The sequence below is a fragment of the Cryptotermes secundus genome, unplaced genomic scaffold (assembly GCF_002891405.2).
Source record: "Cryptotermes secundus unplaced genomic scaffold, Csec_1.0 scaffold2204, whole genome shotgun sequence".
In the NCBI taxonomy this organism is placed as follows: domain Eukaryota; kingdom Metazoa; phylum Arthropoda; class Insecta; order Blattodea; family Kalotermitidae; genus Cryptotermes; species Cryptotermes secundus.
Window position 1 is genome coordinate 24,514 of NW_019742009.1, and position 17,013 is coordinate 41,526.

The following is a 17,013-nucleotide window of genomic DNA, read 5'->3' on the forward strand; positions in this document are numbered from 1 at the left end:
CTGTATGACTGTTGGGTTGTTATTAAGTGCTTCAGGCACTTTATTACCTTTTCTTTCTCTGGTAAAAACTTCAGTTTTTCCCTGAGCTTAATTAATTAAGCACTATGCCATGAAGGCGTATAGGGGAGTGAACCTTGACCTCAGAACTTGTGTTGGAGGTGAGTGGTCAGCTTCACGCCCCACCTGCTTTATCCTCCGGGGAAATATTCCCAAGTACTCACTGAATAGGAGGTTGGGTGGACCCCAGAGCCTGTCTGGATGAAATCAAGAAGTGAAAATTCTTGACCCCACCAGGACTTGAACTCCAACCTCTCGGTTGTCCAGCCTGTAGCCAGTCGCTATACCAACTGCATTACCCCAGCTCTCTGGTACTAATTCCTTTTTTTTGGCAAACTTGATCCTTCTTTTTAAGTGCATATTCCCTGCATGTAGATCAGCTTCTGCTGTATAATAAAACCAGAGCTTAAGTGTCTTCAGAAATTCCACTTGACCATAGTCCTGCAATACAATGCACACAGATATTTCTGTACAGGATACTTAAAGACTCTATATTAGATCGTAAGATGAGGGCGTCAAGCTAACATATTCTTTGTTTTTTCTTCCTGCATCTTACACATGATGTTAAATCTTGCATTAAATATTTATTTAATGTATTTAGACCAAGGATAAAAACATACAAGTCAGTGAACTTCATTAACTCATTTGTGGAGAGTGGGCAAGCATATTTCTGGAGTCCCAATGCAAACATAATGCAGGATGGAGCAGGGAAAGAGGAGATTTTAAAAACTAATTAATTATGTAAAAAATTTCAGTTTGCCAGATTACAAATACACCATCTTAAAGCACAGTATGCTGTTTATTTGTTGAAGATGATGTCCTTGAGGTAACCCATCTCTGACGAGCATTCCTCTAATAGTCCGCACATTTCCCATGACAGTGTACCATCTATGAATGAATTCCAGCGATTTCTTCATGAATTCTTTCTTTAGGTTCCTGGATACTGTGTGTGCAATGAGCATACACTTTGCGTTTTAGGTGGCCTCAAGAAAAGTCATGCTGACAGGTCTGACAACCTTGAAGGCCAAGGAATGTCTCTATTCCTGGAGACGATGCAGTTATAAAAAATCAGCTGTATGGTGTCCACTGACACCCTGGCTGTATGGGACATCATGCCATCGTGTTGAAACCAACTGGCCTCATTAACCTGGGGAAACCTAGTAGCTAGTTCATCAGTCAAGAAAGTTGTGACTATTGGCATACTCCCATTATTATGTTCAAGAAAGTATGGACCGATAATGTCATGGGATGATGTGGCACTCCACACTTTTACCCAGTCACCATGCAACGGTCATTAACATAGTTGGTGAGGGTTTTCTTCCAACTAATAATGAAAGTTCTGTTTATTTAGAAAACAGCATAGACGAAGGTGAACTTCAATAGACATGCACAGATTGTGAACAAAGTCTTCATCACAACCTACTTCAGTTAGATTTTCTTGACAAACATTTTTACAAGTAAGGAAACCCTGAGCACTACCTGTACCTTGCAAGGATGGGAATTTAAGTCCTGGTGCAGTATTCACTATACATTCCCATAGGATAAGTTCAACGATAGTGCATGTCAACGTGCAAAACACTGTGGACTGCGCATGAGTGGTCCTGACAGCTGCAAGGTTTTCTGATGTACATGCACTTCTTATTTCACCCAGAGGATTCTTTTTGACAGCAGAACCAGGTTTTCCAAAGTTGTGTGCCCATGATTTAATGGCATTAGCAGACAGTACAGGACCACAGCACTGAAGATTAAAGTGAACACAAACTAAACATTACAGTAAAACTGCACTGTCCACCACTCCACTGTTCCATGGTAAATAAATGGTGTGATGTGGACCAGAGGATGTCAGGTGAAGCAATCCCACTGACACCTAGAAAACCAGTTTTTACAATCGCTCATTTCAGAGTTCTACTCTTTACATTACATGTAGGAACTAGCATTACCTGGATCCAAAACATGGACTCTGCAGGAAAGAGGTAAGGAAGGATTTGAGGTTGAAGAAATGAAATTTCTGACAAAAATTGGCAGGCTTCTCAGGAAGGGACCATACAGTGAATAGTATTATAAGGAGATAAGTTGGGGAAGCCATTGCAGGAGATGCTGAATGATACTGACGACACTGGAGAGATCACCTGCCAAGAATGGATAACACATGACATAACAGCTCTTAAGATGGAAAATTATTATAAACACACAAGGAGAGGGGAGTTATTGAGGATAAAGAGCAATGATGTACGATTTTAGATTCTCACAGCAGTGGTTATGAAGAGTTCTGTCTCTTGGGATATACACCGCATTGTCAGTTGAAAGTCAACCAACGTTTCAGAGGAACATGTTACATCCATCTTCAGAGTTGAAGAATAAGATGGGCAAGAAGCCAGCATGAAGGACTTAGCAAGCAGTTTATTCTTAGACCCTGAAGAATAAGGTGACTCATTACTCTGCAACATTAGTTGGCATAATGATGGTCATCTCAACTTTTGAGTACCATGTGACTTTGTGTTCCATAACTTGCCATCTGTGCAACAGAATGCTGCAATATAATACTGAGTACCATGTCATGCTGCACATATTCCATACAAAGTAAATACATTATTTCTGCAATAGTGTGTGAACACACACACACAATCACTCTGAAACCATAAGCTATCAGACCTTGGACTTTTGATTCCGAGGTCCTACAAGATCCATTTATAAAAACTTTCAATTCTCATTCTGTATCCTGATTAAGTTCTTTTGAAACAGTATAAACACCTGAGTTTAAATTGTCACAAAAGAACAGGTGCGCCCAATGTTTCCTTTTCACCTATCTTCTCCTACACTGTCTTAACCACCATATCATTACAGGAACAATATTATTTTCTGACATTGCAGAAGAGAATTGTACAAAATTGGCAGGCAAACAGACCCTCTTGAGATGACGTGAGTAACTAATCGAACGTAAGTTTCCTCAGCGTGTGCCTACTAATTTGGAAACCAGTTGCCTGTTCGAAATTGGTGATACTTCCTGGAAATAGCAGTTGCGTTGCGGTTACCAGTTTCCGGGGCCACATGAGCGCACACAATGCGTCCGTTGTAACGAACGTACTTTATGACGGACGTTGCTGAGGACACCACACAGTTGCAGAATGCAGTGCGTAGTTTTTGTCTGCAATGGAGCCAGAAGAAAGCGTTTTTTTTTATTGCTAATGGGGTGGGACTAAGTTCCTTGTACTGTGGCCACTTCTGGCCTATTGTACCAGCCTCAGATGATAGGTGAGGGTGATTGTGGAGCAGTTGGTGAAATGAAGATTGGCAGGGGAAACCGAAGTACTCTGAGAAAACCTGCCCCAGCGGCACTTTGTCCACCACAGATCCCACTTGACCAGACCCGGGATTGAACCCAGGACGCCACGGTGGGAAGCCAGTGACTAACCGCTTGAGCTATTGCGCGGCCAGAAGAAAGCTATTTTAACAAGTATGAATCTCATAAAATTTCTTGGCTTAAATATCCAAAATGAGATAACCTGGGATAGGCACATAGATGAGGTCATAAAGAAATTAAATACAGCTTGCTACATGATAAGAAACTTGAAACCAATAGTATCTACAAAAACTCTAATATCATGACATACAGATTAATGTTTTGGAGTAATTCGTCATGTGCCGAAAGAATATTTAAGTTACAAAAGAGAGCTATCAGAATAATAAAAGAAAGTAGTTATAGAGAATCATGCAGAGAACACTCTAGAAACATGAATATACTTCGATTAAGATCACAGTATATATATTCCCTGTTAACATATGAGTAAAAAATAGAGAAATATTTTAGATAAACAGGGATGATTATGAAATAAACACCAGGCATAATATGGATATGCATATGAACCAGGCAAACTTGATGAAATATGGCAATGGAGTATTTCACATAGCTGTGAGGATGTACAATGCATTGCCCAGTGAAATTAAAACAACAAATAATTTTAAACATAACTTAAAGGACTTTTTTATACTAATCCATGTTATACAGTGAATGAATTTTTATTAAGAGATAATCATTGTACAAATGCATAAGTATATGAGATGCTGAGTAGAATATTTAATGACTTTAATAACTAGAATACAATTATAATTATTTTAGTAGAATAATATATGATGTATTTATTTTATATATTTTTAAAAATCTAGTATACAAATATAATATATTTAGTAGAATGTATATGATGAATTCACTTTATATCATAGAACTGTATGATCAATATTTGTTATTTTATGTAAAAATCTCATCTTGAATTTTATTTTTAATATTTAAATATTAGAGAATAACTTTACTGTGATGTAAACAATTTTTGTTACGAATTATACATGATTTTATTAGACAATTGCTTGATTGTATTAGCAAGATAATTGGACACAATTCTGTATCTAGGCTTCGGCCTCAAATGGATGTGATGGAACAACAAATTAAAGTTAAAGTTGAAGCGTGGCATTCGCCTCCCTTGTTTATTTCTACAGTGGACGTATTTCATGCGCTCCTGTGGCTCCTGTGTGAGGGTGCACCAAGAAACTGGTACCGCAACGGAACGGCAATTTCCGAGAACTGTAATCAGCCTGATTTGAACACATGTTATTTCCTGGTGCAGCGGAAATTGAGAAAACTGCGTTGGAATTGCAAGTTTCCTTGGTGTGCCTTCGCCATTATTCTTACAGGGCTGACAACTGCAAGGACTGCAAGGTTTTATACGTCTAAGTCGGTCGAAGTGGTTGAAGTGGTCAAAGTGGTCTAAGGAGCAAATTATATTGTCGGTTTCCATCCTAACGGCCACGAACGTCAGGAAGTAAGTTGCAGAAGGGTGAAAGCATGTTGGTGTTTCCGAATGTAAGAAGACTCACATCAACATTATTCGCAGCTGACTGAAAAGACTATTATTATTTCATGAGGTTGCACAAGAGGGAATGTTCGTGCTTCCCATTGTAAGACCACATATATCAACATTATTTGCAGCAGACTTCGTGTAAAAAGGTTACGTGGAAGTGGAGTTGGAACTGTTCTTTTGCCGTAATGAATATATAATTGAAAAGACTTTTATTAATGCATGGGCTGAGTATTTATGGATGTATATTCTTATAATAATATATATTTGAGCTCCATCTTCTCCCTGCTTTTCAAACGTCCCATTTTTCTTCGCTTTCATAGAGCCCAATTTTTTTGTTACACATTTGTTACATACAATCTGCAGTATATGTATATGTTCAATAAATACTGGCTCGCGAATGAGTTTTGCCCAGTGGCGTAGAGTTTGGACATGTATCTTTTGAGTCTTTGTGTAGTTTTGCTGTTGTCTACCTACAAGGTTCAGTACTAGTGCATTAATGTGGTTTTGTGCTTTTCTTAATTAAGTGGTATTCCGCTTCTTTATTTTTTTGAGCACTTTGTTTGTAGAACTTCATGATTCTATGGTTGTTTATGTACCAAGGTGCGTTCAGAATGGATTGGGAAGTCTTGAATTGAAAGCGTTGGAGGATTTCGATGTTGGAATTGGAAGCTGTCCCCCATGGCTGAACTGCATAGGTCCATATAGGTTTGAGTGCAGCTTTGTACAGGAGGAGTTTGCATCCTGTTGATAGTGTTCATCATCTTTCAAGTAGCCAGTGTATTTGTTTTGCTCTGTTTTCTTTTGGTTTAGATATGCTTTTCCCATGTCAGTGTTCTATTGAGATTCATGTCCAGGTATTTCATTTCATTTTTCTAGGGGTAGATCAACATTACCCATTTGCACTGTTGGACAGGTTTGGTTGCTTAGGGTGAATGTAATATGCATGGATTTGATTTGATTTATTTTAGTTCTCCATATCTTTCACCCAATTGTCGATCTTATTGATGGTGGCGTGTAGTATCATTGAGGCTATCCCTGGATCTTTATGTGTGGCTAAGATTGCTATAAAGCACAATAGATCACTGTAGGTCACGGTGCAAGGGCCGAGAAGGCCCACACCTTATACATTCAAGAGTGCTGTATCATTGGCGAAGGTAGCACTTCTGTTTTCCAATGGCAATTCCTCTGTAGTGTTTTCACTAGACGTTTCATAGTAACGGATCTTAACACTGGAGGTTCTTCAGCTGTCTTCATTAAGTTGTTGCCCACTGGTTATTTCTCCACACCTGAATTCTAAACTGAACTTCTGACAACTCTTCACAACAAAAGATTATTTCATCAAACCATCATGCTTATTATATCTCAGCACTGATCACACCATTTCTATTATAGTCCAATAATACTTTGACAGTAAATGGGCGTTTGTTTATCTGCCTGTTGCATAGCAACAGCAGGATGGGGTTGGTATGGACTGGATTCATCTGGCTGAGGATAGGGACCAGTGGAGAGATCTTGCAAACATAGTGATGAAACTTTGGGGTTAAAAAAAAAAATTGGGGTCATTTTTTAGTACATGAGCAACTGGCAGCTTCTTGAGGACTGTGCTCTATGTAGTTGAAATAAAGCCTTACATTTCATTCTAAGTGTATGACTAATAAAGGGTTAATCCAAAGGGGAAGAACAATAGATCATTGAAGGTTACAGTGCGAGGGCTGGATTTTATGGCTCACCCCTTACATACATCTGTGTAATTAATTATATAAGCTTGGGGCCATGCCATTCTTTATTTTTTGTCAGTTGTTTTGTGGCTATGTGTTTTGCTGTCCAATGTGCAGTGACACACATCCTGTCCTTTCATAAGTAGTCGTTTATATTATGTGTGTATCCAGACATATCACATAATTTATTAATACATTTTTATTTTTATGTTTCTTGGATATGTACTGTTTGAAATTACCTCCTTGTGAAGACTACAGTAACTTTGTGCACAGTCAAATGTTCAGGAGGGGGACATATTTCAAACATGCCCATTTCAACAAGTCATAATTACTATAGTTACCATAGTTTGGGCCGTTATTGGCAAGGGGATTGTCAGAGTTTGAAAAGTGCAGAAATCTAAGAATGTGAGGAACTCTGTCACCTCCCATTGTTCTGCCAAAAAAGGGCAAAAAGAAATGTTGAGTAGACAGACAGTGGTCTTTCAGGTTGACACATCCATCGTGTCCCATTTAACTAATAGTCAACAAAAACATAAACATTTCAGAATCAGTGATGTCAAGTGCAGGAGGAGGTCCATCATCAGGGAGGTCTTAATTATTTTTGGTATCATAATTAGGTTTCCTGCACCAGCAAAATACTCATGTGAGGAGTCGAGTCTTTGTATGTTTTGTCCTGTATTGGTGACTAGACACGAGGTTTGGCTTGGGAATTGGATTTATAGAACACTTAGAACTCACAGCTAAACGTAATTATAACGCTATTGCTACCAAAACTCCATTGTGGTCTGTCTTGTTATTACTATTATTTTGTTGCTGCCATCAGTTATAATTCCATCCACATCTCATTGTGAGTGTTCAAAACCTCTGAAAATTCCTTATGAACCTTGAGGTTCTGATTTGTTTGCTCATTGTAACAATCTGTCCCCCCCCCCAATCTGTTTTACTTGCCAATCCTACATTCATTATTACAGAAGCCTGGTCACTGGTGGTTTAGGGTTGACTAATTTATGTTGCGCTGTATCTGCATGTATTGGGAAGTTTGTGTGCCTCCTGGAAATATAAGTACAATCTTCTGTAAAATGTGATACGCTTAAATGTCAAGTATAATCAGTATGTTTCTTTTCAGGACCTATGCAAGTACATCCATGTAAATGCACTGCAGTGAACTGTGCAGCTATGTCACGAGGATTGTTGTAAGCCACTTTCTTATGCATCTACCAATCAGTCATGTCTGATGAACACCTTTTAAGGTTAAGAAAGATTATGCAGTCTCTTGCTACAAGAGTGCCAAAAATTATGCTGCAGAGAGTTGAGGAAGTATATCCTCTTCTGAAGGAAAGCTTGGTGGGTGTTGTGTACTTTTGTGAATCAGAAAATATTTTCTGATGGTTTTGTTTTTAATTTTTTGTTTCCTGTTTCCTCATTTTATTAAGAATGGCTTGTGCACATTACAAGGGAAAAGTGGTAACATATTATGAATTTCATTTAATGTGACTATGTGCAGCGTATTGGGATTGGAATACTTTCCAATTCTGTTTTGTACAGAATAGCTATAACTGAAGTTTAGGATGTATACACAGAGAAAATTAAGTGCTATGTCAGTATTGTAAACCAGTGTTGTGTACGTGGTGTGCATTTCATTTTGTTAGGATCTGTGAATGGTGAAATTAGAACTGTCCCTGTAAGAGGCCTTGGAGGCCCATAGTTAGCAACCTGTGAAGATCCCTCCCTGCCCTACCCTTGTATAGGAGGAAGTTCACATACCAGAATGTAACTGAACAGATTGTCTCCTGCAGGTTTTAACCACAAAGAAATGTTCTTCACACACTGTCTACTGCACTGTGCAGTTTCTTCCCCTCCTATTCACATAGGTGTTTTCTCCCCCTGAGCTGCTCCTGGCCTACATGGAATGATGTTACAGAACAAACTATGCAGGCACACGTTTAGGGTTTTGTCATGGCAGACATCTTCTGTATTCTGTTTGCCACCAACAGCATAATTTTTAAAACCATATTTGTGGCAACAAAATGGAGGAGCTTGGATTCAATATGAAATGTGAAATAGTGCTTGCATGAATCTTGCTACAATCAAAATAGGGAAGTGATATGGAATAACTTCTACCTATATGATAGTGAACAACAAAGAGAAAATGCAATGTATATTGAATTCAAAGAAACTAACATTGTTCCTTTCTTTCCTGAAATGAAATTTATTTGTGATCTCAGTTTATGATAGTGTGACAGATATAATGAAATGAGATCTCTGCTACCAGCATAACATCACGGGCATGGGAACTGCAGGTGGTAGAGATCCTGTCCTGGTGTCTGAGAAGGAGGTTTATTTTTGTTATGAGTGTGATAAGGTAGATGTACCATTTTATTTAAAAAATATACAGGGATTCATGTAAAGTTAATCATTGCGTAGAGGATGAAATATATTGGTATGCACATTATTTAAAAACCTTAGTGCCATGTTGTATTGTACATAACTGGAAGTTATGGGATGGTGTTTCCTAGTTACGTGTTCCAGGCAAACAGAAATATAAATATTAATTACAGCAAACATTTTTATGAATTTTATAAATTCTTATAATATTCAGCACTTGTTGTATTTTGTGGAATATTTTGGACGTCACACTTATGAGGTGCTCAATAAGAGTTTAATATTGTACGAGTTAACCTTGTTTCTGTGTCTTCCTCGTCCCCTCACGTGAACTGAGAAATGGTATTGTAACGTGTTTACGTTACTGAATACGCCGTAGAGATCGTTACCTGGTTTATTGAACAATCTACAACTATCGGCTACAATTAATGATCACAATATTACGGGTTTCCACACTTTACAAACCCTACAACAAAATCTCTTAACACTGTCTTCACTTGTCTTCACGTACTACTAACGCGGGAGCTATACAAGTCTCCCTGAAATACACACTCNTATACACTTCTATATGTAATAATACAAATGCCATCGTGAATGCAACAATTTATTTGGTTGTAGATCTTTGTCTTTTTTTTTCCTCTACACTACATGTTTCAGCCGTAATTGGCCATCATCAGGTGTATTTTTCACTACATAGCACACAGTCCAAAATCTAAAACATCAGCCTGTCAATTTTGATTTAAAACCTCGTCAACACCCGCTTGTCAATTTGATTTTAGAATTACAGTTTAAAATTTAAAATTTCCAAAATTTAAAGTTCAAAATTTAAATTTTTAAATACCAGGAATACTTGCTCTTGTCTACATGTGCTGCAACGGCCATTTGTTGCTTTCAGCACCATTCATGTATTTATTCAGTGCCGGCTCCCTGTGTGTGTGTGTCGCTGCTCGTCTTTAATAATTTGTTGCCTTCATGATGGCATTTGTATTATTACATATAGAAATTGGTGTTTTATTCATCACCCTTGTTAAGTTATTATGTTTCACCGCCTTTTAATGGAGTGGAATACTTCTCCATTCATGTGGATGTTCAGTTTAATACACTTAAGATCCTTATTCAATACTTTCTGTTACAATGAATAAGGAGCAAGTGTTTTGAATGTTCTCAATTTTAAGTTGAAATTTACATTACTTTTAACACAAATATCTTGTATTGGTGTGGGACTTGCACAGTTCTGTGTATTTCTTCACAAGAACTGCTTGAAATTATTGTCGCGTATCGGGCGTATATCGCGACAAATAACTGCATGCCGTATTTGATATAGCGAATTTTATTTCACATTTGCTCTCACAATCACCCAAATTACAATCTGACGATTACTGCTATCTGCAGTATCACAAATAGTACGCTCCAAATGCCACAATACAACTGACTGGTTGCTGGCTAACTCGGCGGTAGGTCCAGGACTCGCTGACTGACTCCGTACAACTGACTGTGAATAGCCTTCGCTGCACCTTATGTAACCTCGATCGGACAATACGGCCACGTAATAGGCACCCTTGCTGCCTGGCGCTGTGTTGCTATGTAACGCTAGCGGAAGTAACCGCTGTTACTACCGTAACGTCGCCGCTGTTGACTCGCGTTGCCTAGCGACCGCGATATCCCTCGGTGACGTCACCGTGGAGGGGAGTGGCGGGGCGGGAACTCGCCTATTACCGTAGTAACGCGAGCGTTACATTACTGCCACGTACCGCTGGGGAGGTAGGGGTCAACATGTCACATTATGTTCTCTGGCTCACACCCCTGCTTCACAGGAACACTGAATGGATCCATCACACTGATCAATTGTCTGTGTTGTCTGTCATTGCTATCAGTATGCAGTTGATCAAGTTGTCATGATCTTGTACTTTCATATAGTATAAGCAGTTTCTTTGATGCATCCCCTTAAGAAAAATTCAAGTGGGCTGAGACTAGGAAAACATGGAGGCCAGATGAATGAACGCCTCTATCTGATACATGTATTGAGATAATGGTTGTAAAGCTTATTTTGCGCTTCGTATTAGAAGTGGAGAGTGACACTGCCATGATGAAACCACATGCCTTCACAAACATTATGAGGTACATTCCCCATTCAAGTGGAAGTGTTCTTTCAATGAGATCACTGTATTGAATTCCATTCAGATGATTCACAGTCACATATTTTCCAGTTATATAATTGCGCGTGATTCCAGCCAGAATGTTGGTGCTAAATATTTGTTAAAATGAACAGCATTGAGCAACTTGAGGATTCTCCTGTGCTCATTCATGTAGGTCATGGAGACTGTTTATGCCATTCTTTGTGAATGTTGCCTGATCAGTCCACAGTACATGGCACAAAAGGTTGGGTTGACTGTTCTTCCCTGCAGAAGTTGTCTCCTGAGCTGAAAGTAAAGATTATTATCCCCTGGCTATAGCCCTTGTACAGGTTGTGCATGATGTAGATAAAACCTCCCCTTACTCATTGTACACCGAACTGCACTCAGAAAGAGGCCTCTTTCATGTATTACTTCACCAGTCATAATTGATGGATTGCCATATACACATCTAACACATCTTCGTCTGCTGCAACCAATGTATACCAGTGGCATGAATGCACTTGTATCCCTCAGACTTCATTGTTCTTTGCAAATACTTGGTATTTCTCTGAACTGGATACTGGCAACAGTATTACTTGATGCTACTCAAGTATTTTGATCAGAACACCTGAACGTGAAATTAATAAGAGTCCTTCCCATTAATAAATTACGCCATTTCATTCTACTCATATCACTACTTTGCTGTTGGAAGGAACGAATTTTAGCTCTTTATCATGTATCCCAACTTCCTATTTTGTCTTCCTCATTTCTTGAGGGCAGCTCCAAGGATGATGCGTGAACTCTTTCAAGACCAGCTCTGCGGGCACTCTTTTTCAGTTTGAAGTAATATTTCTTCAGACTGTCACTGAGAACTTGTGTTGCATGTTATTTGAACATTTTGATTTTCACACGTGTTTAAATACTATTGTTATATTTATGATTTCATTTTATTCAATGGATAAGAAATGCATCTTATAACAGTTATCTTTTGTGTATAACTTTACAGCAGAACTTCGATGCCATCAAAGTAGAAAATGATTTTCTGATCAAAGAGAAATCCATTGATATGAAAAGTGAAAAGGTGTGTGCATCAGCATCAAGTTCCATAAAGGAGGCTGAACCCAAGGTAAATTTTGTTTTCAGATGATGTTTCTGATTTTCTTCTAGCATTTGGTATTGCCACACTTCTCTAAAGTGAAAAGTGGAAAACAGTTTGTATATGGTATTGGTTTGTCTGACGTCAGGTTTCATTTGTGGAGTCTTGCATTTATGATACTGTGATGTGATCGCTGAAAGCTGGAATAGTTTAACATATATATGTGGCCATTGCTAGGCAGCAGCGTGGTAAACACATTTTCCCAGCAACAGATAAACATGCAACAATAGAGGAATTCCTGAAAACGTTTGTTTCTGTGCAGCCTTTGGACAAGGTTATATAATGAGGACACCATCCAAATTATTTCGGTTATTACTTACTCCTGCCCCACCTGGGAGGATGTTGCGGACGCTCACCTCTTGAAATTGCAGTGCCTGCACAACAGAGTACACTGTGCTATTGGAAATTTTGACAGGTGCACACCAGTCCGCGAGTTGCACGTGTCTTTCAAAATTCCTTGCATGTTTGACTACATAACTAAATTATGCAGGACACAGGCAGAAGTGTTCCTAAACCATGTGAATCCAAATGTATGTGGTATTTGACAAGGAGAAGCCAGACACAGGAAGAATAAGAGGCATGAACTTGGTGGCTGTCAGGCCTGTGACCGTTCAGCTGACTAACTGCAGTTTCAGAATAGTTGCATAAGTTAAGGCATAACCCGATGCACATGCCTGCACATATAGAAACCCTCTGTATATAATGTCAACATGTTATTTAGTATTCTGCAGTGACAAAGGCTGCACAGAGTCCATAGTGAACTGGACTCTATGACAGTGTGGATATACTCGTGCTGAAACTAGGGTGCAACAGACGTAGTGACTGTCAACGAGAAGGCCCCATTTTGAAACACGCACATGTTGATGAGAGAAGAAAAATTTTGGTCAGGGATCTCAAGGAGACTAAAGCAAGGATTAACACTGCTGGAAATGGCCAGCAGCAATTTAACCAACTCACCAAGTAAGTTGACACTCAGGATTGAATCTATTAGTGAAGACCAGCAGCAACTGAATGGAGCGACCAACCGAATCGACAGTCAGTCATGCGTTGGAAGGTAGCAGTCTGGTTCATGAGTTGCATTGTTAGATTGCTACTGCCAAGGGATGACTAGTGAAGGCATAGAGGGCTTAGTGTTTACAGTAGTGATTTACAGAATGTGTAGTTTAAGGAAAGTGTTATAATTATTTGTACTTATGAGTTGTAAACATTCAGTAGATTCAGTTACGGCCCCAAATCCCATATCTATTCACTGGCATGTGACAGTGTTATGTTAAATGTACCATTTTGGAATCAGCTGTTGTATATGCTGTCCCTTGTTTTGCGTATGTATCAAACATACCAGATGTAACAGAATTCTCCTTTGTTTATACAGGAGAATGCTGTTTCCATCAAAGTAGAAATTGATGATGTGATTGAAGAAAATTCAATCGACATGGAAACTGATGAGGTTTATAGACCATCAGTATGTTCCATAAACAAGGTTGAACCCAAGGTAAGCTTTACTTTCAGATGATGTTTTTGGTTTTCCTCCAGCACTTGATATTGCCACAAATATCTTACAAGTTTTCATACAAAAGAGAGTTTTCAGATAGATGTCATTGTTGGATCATTGGCGACCCTCACATCTGTGGAGCCTTGCTTTGATGTTGTTGTGACATGATGGATGAAAGCCTGTCAGTCCAGGTTCATGAGTTGCGTTGTTAGATTGCTACTACCAAGCAATGACTAGTGAAGGCATAGAAGGCTTAGTGTTTCTGATAGTAGTTTAGGGAAAGTGTTATAATTATTTGTACTTACAAGTTGTAAACATTCAGTAGATTCAATTATGACTCCAAATCCCATGTCTATTCACTAGTATGTGGCAGTGTTATGATGTTATGTGTACCATTGTGGAATCAGCTGTTGTATATGCAGTCCCTTGTTTTGCGTATATATCAAACATACCAGATGTAACAGAATTCTCTTTTGTTTATACAGAAGAACGATGCTCCCATCAAAGTAGAAATTGATGATGTGATTGAAGAAAATTCCATTGACACGGAAAATGATGAGGTTTATACTCCATCAGCATGTTCCATAAACAAGGTCGAACCCAAGGTGAGCTTTGCTTTCAGATTATATTTTTGGTTTTCTTCCAGCACTTGATATTGCCACAAATATCTTACAAGTTTTCATACAAAAAAAAAAGAGTTTGCAGATAGATGGCATTCTTGGATCATTGGCGACCCACCCATTTGTGGAGCCTTGCATTGATGTTGTTACATGATTGATGAAAGCCTGTCAGTCCAGGTTCCTGAGTTACGTTGCTGGGTTGCTACTACCAAGGGATGACTAGTGAAGGCGTAGAAGGCTTAATGTTTATGATAGTGGTTTACATAATGTGTAGTTTAAGGAAAGTGTTATAATTATTTGTACTTACAAGTTGTAAACATTCAGTTATGACCCCAAATCCCATGTTTATTCACTAGTATGTGGCAGTGTTATGATGTTATGTATACCATTGTGGAATCAGCTGTTGTATATACAGTCCCTTGTTTTGCATATATATCAAACATAGCAGATGTAACAGAATTCTCTTTTGTTTATACAGCAGAATGATGTTTCCATCAAAGTAGAAACTGATGATGTGATTGAAGAAAATTCTATTGACATGGAAACAGAATTAGCTTGTTCCATAAAGGAGGTTGAACCCAAGGTGAGTTTTGTTTTCAGATGTTTCTAATTTTATTTTCAAAATTTTTTATATAAAAAATAGTTTGTAGATATTTTATTCATTTGGAGGATCCTGTTGTGTTATTATATAAAATTCTTTTTTGGGATCCATTGTAACACATCAATGAAACAGTCTAGGTGAACATCACCTTAGCTACGTGTTTCAGCTTTCAGAGCCATCATCAGGCAAATACATGCTGCAAATACTGCACCTACACATTGAACTGCATTTCAATGTGACAGTAGAGCTGGATACTTGGCAACTGTGTTACACTATAATAATACAATGTATAGAAATGCAGTAAAGTTAAAAAATTATTATAAAACGAAATTGATAAAATAAAATATGGTTAAAATTATTCATGTAATGTTTCATATTATGGAGTCAGTGTTGCAATCTTGTTATATTCCAGGGGACATAAAGCAGTGTATTCATGACTTGGACACGAATAGTTAAGTCCTTTTAGGCCCGTGGTATTGGTGTAGTATTATTTGGTGTTAATTGTTTGGCCGGTGCCTCATTTTATGATGTAGTTTGTCCGCTCTGGTTGAAATACAGATTGCAGTTTTTTGCTTATGGCAGGGACCCATAGTGGGCTCTTGTAGACATGATATCGAACCCTCCAGTACTATAGAAGGCAGAGAAATGCTGCACTTGCTGAATGACTGTTAGCTTTTGATGAAGGATATTGTTCCAAGGGAGGTAGTAGTCTGTTGATCGGTGAGTCAGTCATGGAGCGAGTTTGTCAGGAAATATTTTGTTGTGAAGAAGAAAATTTTTACAAAACAGCTGTTACCAGTTTGATACAGTTTAAACAGTTTGTAATGAAAGGGTATCCTATTTCATGTAATGTGGCATTGAGAGCGCATAGATATGATTCATAAGGGTGCGGTGATTTTTACAGATCTGTACTATCTTATTGAAAGATGTACCTGGTTCATCCAGTGAGACATGTAATTGGGTCATCAATGTAAAAGTTGAAGAGGACGATCCTTTGGCGATAGCATTTCCTGCAGTAAAGGCTGAACCTGGGGTGAGTTTGTGTGTCAGACACATTTTACTTATATATGCATAACTGTATTGGCTTTCTGCACTCTGTCTGTCTGTCTGTCGTCACATGAAACAGCTCCTTTCAGATGAATTCTCTGTGTCTTTACCAAAATGTCTGGAAGGATAGTTTATTTTGTTGCATACTGGCTGCATTGTTCCTTATGGCAGTGTTAAGAAATACGAATCAATACAGTGAGAAGACTGAAAGATGTTTCATAAAAGTGTTAAAACCACAGAATCCTTTCACGGTTTGTTTGTGCATCCTTTCCAGTGAACGTTTTTTTTGACACTGCATTGTGCCATGAGATTCATTGTATTTCCAGGATCAGAGTCTGAAGGTTGCTATTTACTGTATATCTCATGCAACTGTGGTGCACACTGTATCCAGACAGGAGATGTGTGTCTCCATTTCCATTAGGATCTCTAATAGGATAAGTGATGATGATTCTTCAAAGTTTTGTGAAGGGGCTGCAGTATACCCAACAGGAACAATTAGCCACACATGGTCAAGCATCACCCCCCCACCCACACTTTTACACTTTGTAATTGCACTTGTTGAATGGTGGGAGGTTTCTCATCACTGCATTAATACAGTCAACTCTCGATTATCCGGGGGCGGATTAACCGGTTTGCGGCTTAACCGGGGCTTTTTTTTTTAAGTTTATATGTTGTTTAATATTCATTCACTTTTGTTTCACATGGTGAGTTTAACACTATTTTCGCACTAGTGTGAACCGAGCTCTGCATTATTTCGTCCCGTTATGCGAACACAATGTTCTAGGGTGGGGGTGAAAGAATGCAAGAATTTTTGGAAAGTTTCAAGGACAAATACACCGCCCCAGGTTATTTAACGGTACCATCTCAGTGTGAGAGTGCATTGTGAAAGTAAGTATCAGTTTCTTAATATAGATCTTCAAGTGCGTTAGCAAAATGTCGGGGTTTAAAAGGAAGCGTGTTGTGTTAAGTATTC

The 17,013-nt window shown here is 38.5% G+C and overlaps 1 protein-coding gene across 1 annotated transcript in view; it reads left to right on the forward strand.

Annotated features, from left to right (window-relative positions):
- The window catches only part of LOC111873011, a gene marked incomplete at its 5' end in the record, with an annotated part of 48,886 nt that overhangs the window by 23,222 nt on the left and 8,651 nt on the right, over window positions 1-17,013 (forward strand). Inside the window, 7 exons of the mRNA XM_033754921.1 lie at window positions 5,511-5,615; window positions 7,825-7,972; window positions 12,131-12,250; window positions 13,653-13,772; window positions 14,258-14,377; window positions 14,871-14,975; window positions 15,898-16,026. Of these exons, the coding sequence (XP_033610812.1) occupies window positions 5,511-5,615; window positions 7,825-7,972; window positions 12,131-12,250; window positions 13,653-13,772; window positions 14,258-14,377; window positions 14,871-14,975; window positions 15,898-16,026 (847 nt within the window). The remainder of the gene's footprint in view (window positions 1-5,510; window positions 5,616-7,824; window positions 7,973-12,130; window positions 12,251-13,652; window positions 13,773-14,257; window positions 14,378-14,870; window positions 14,976-15,897; window positions 16,027-17,013) is intronic.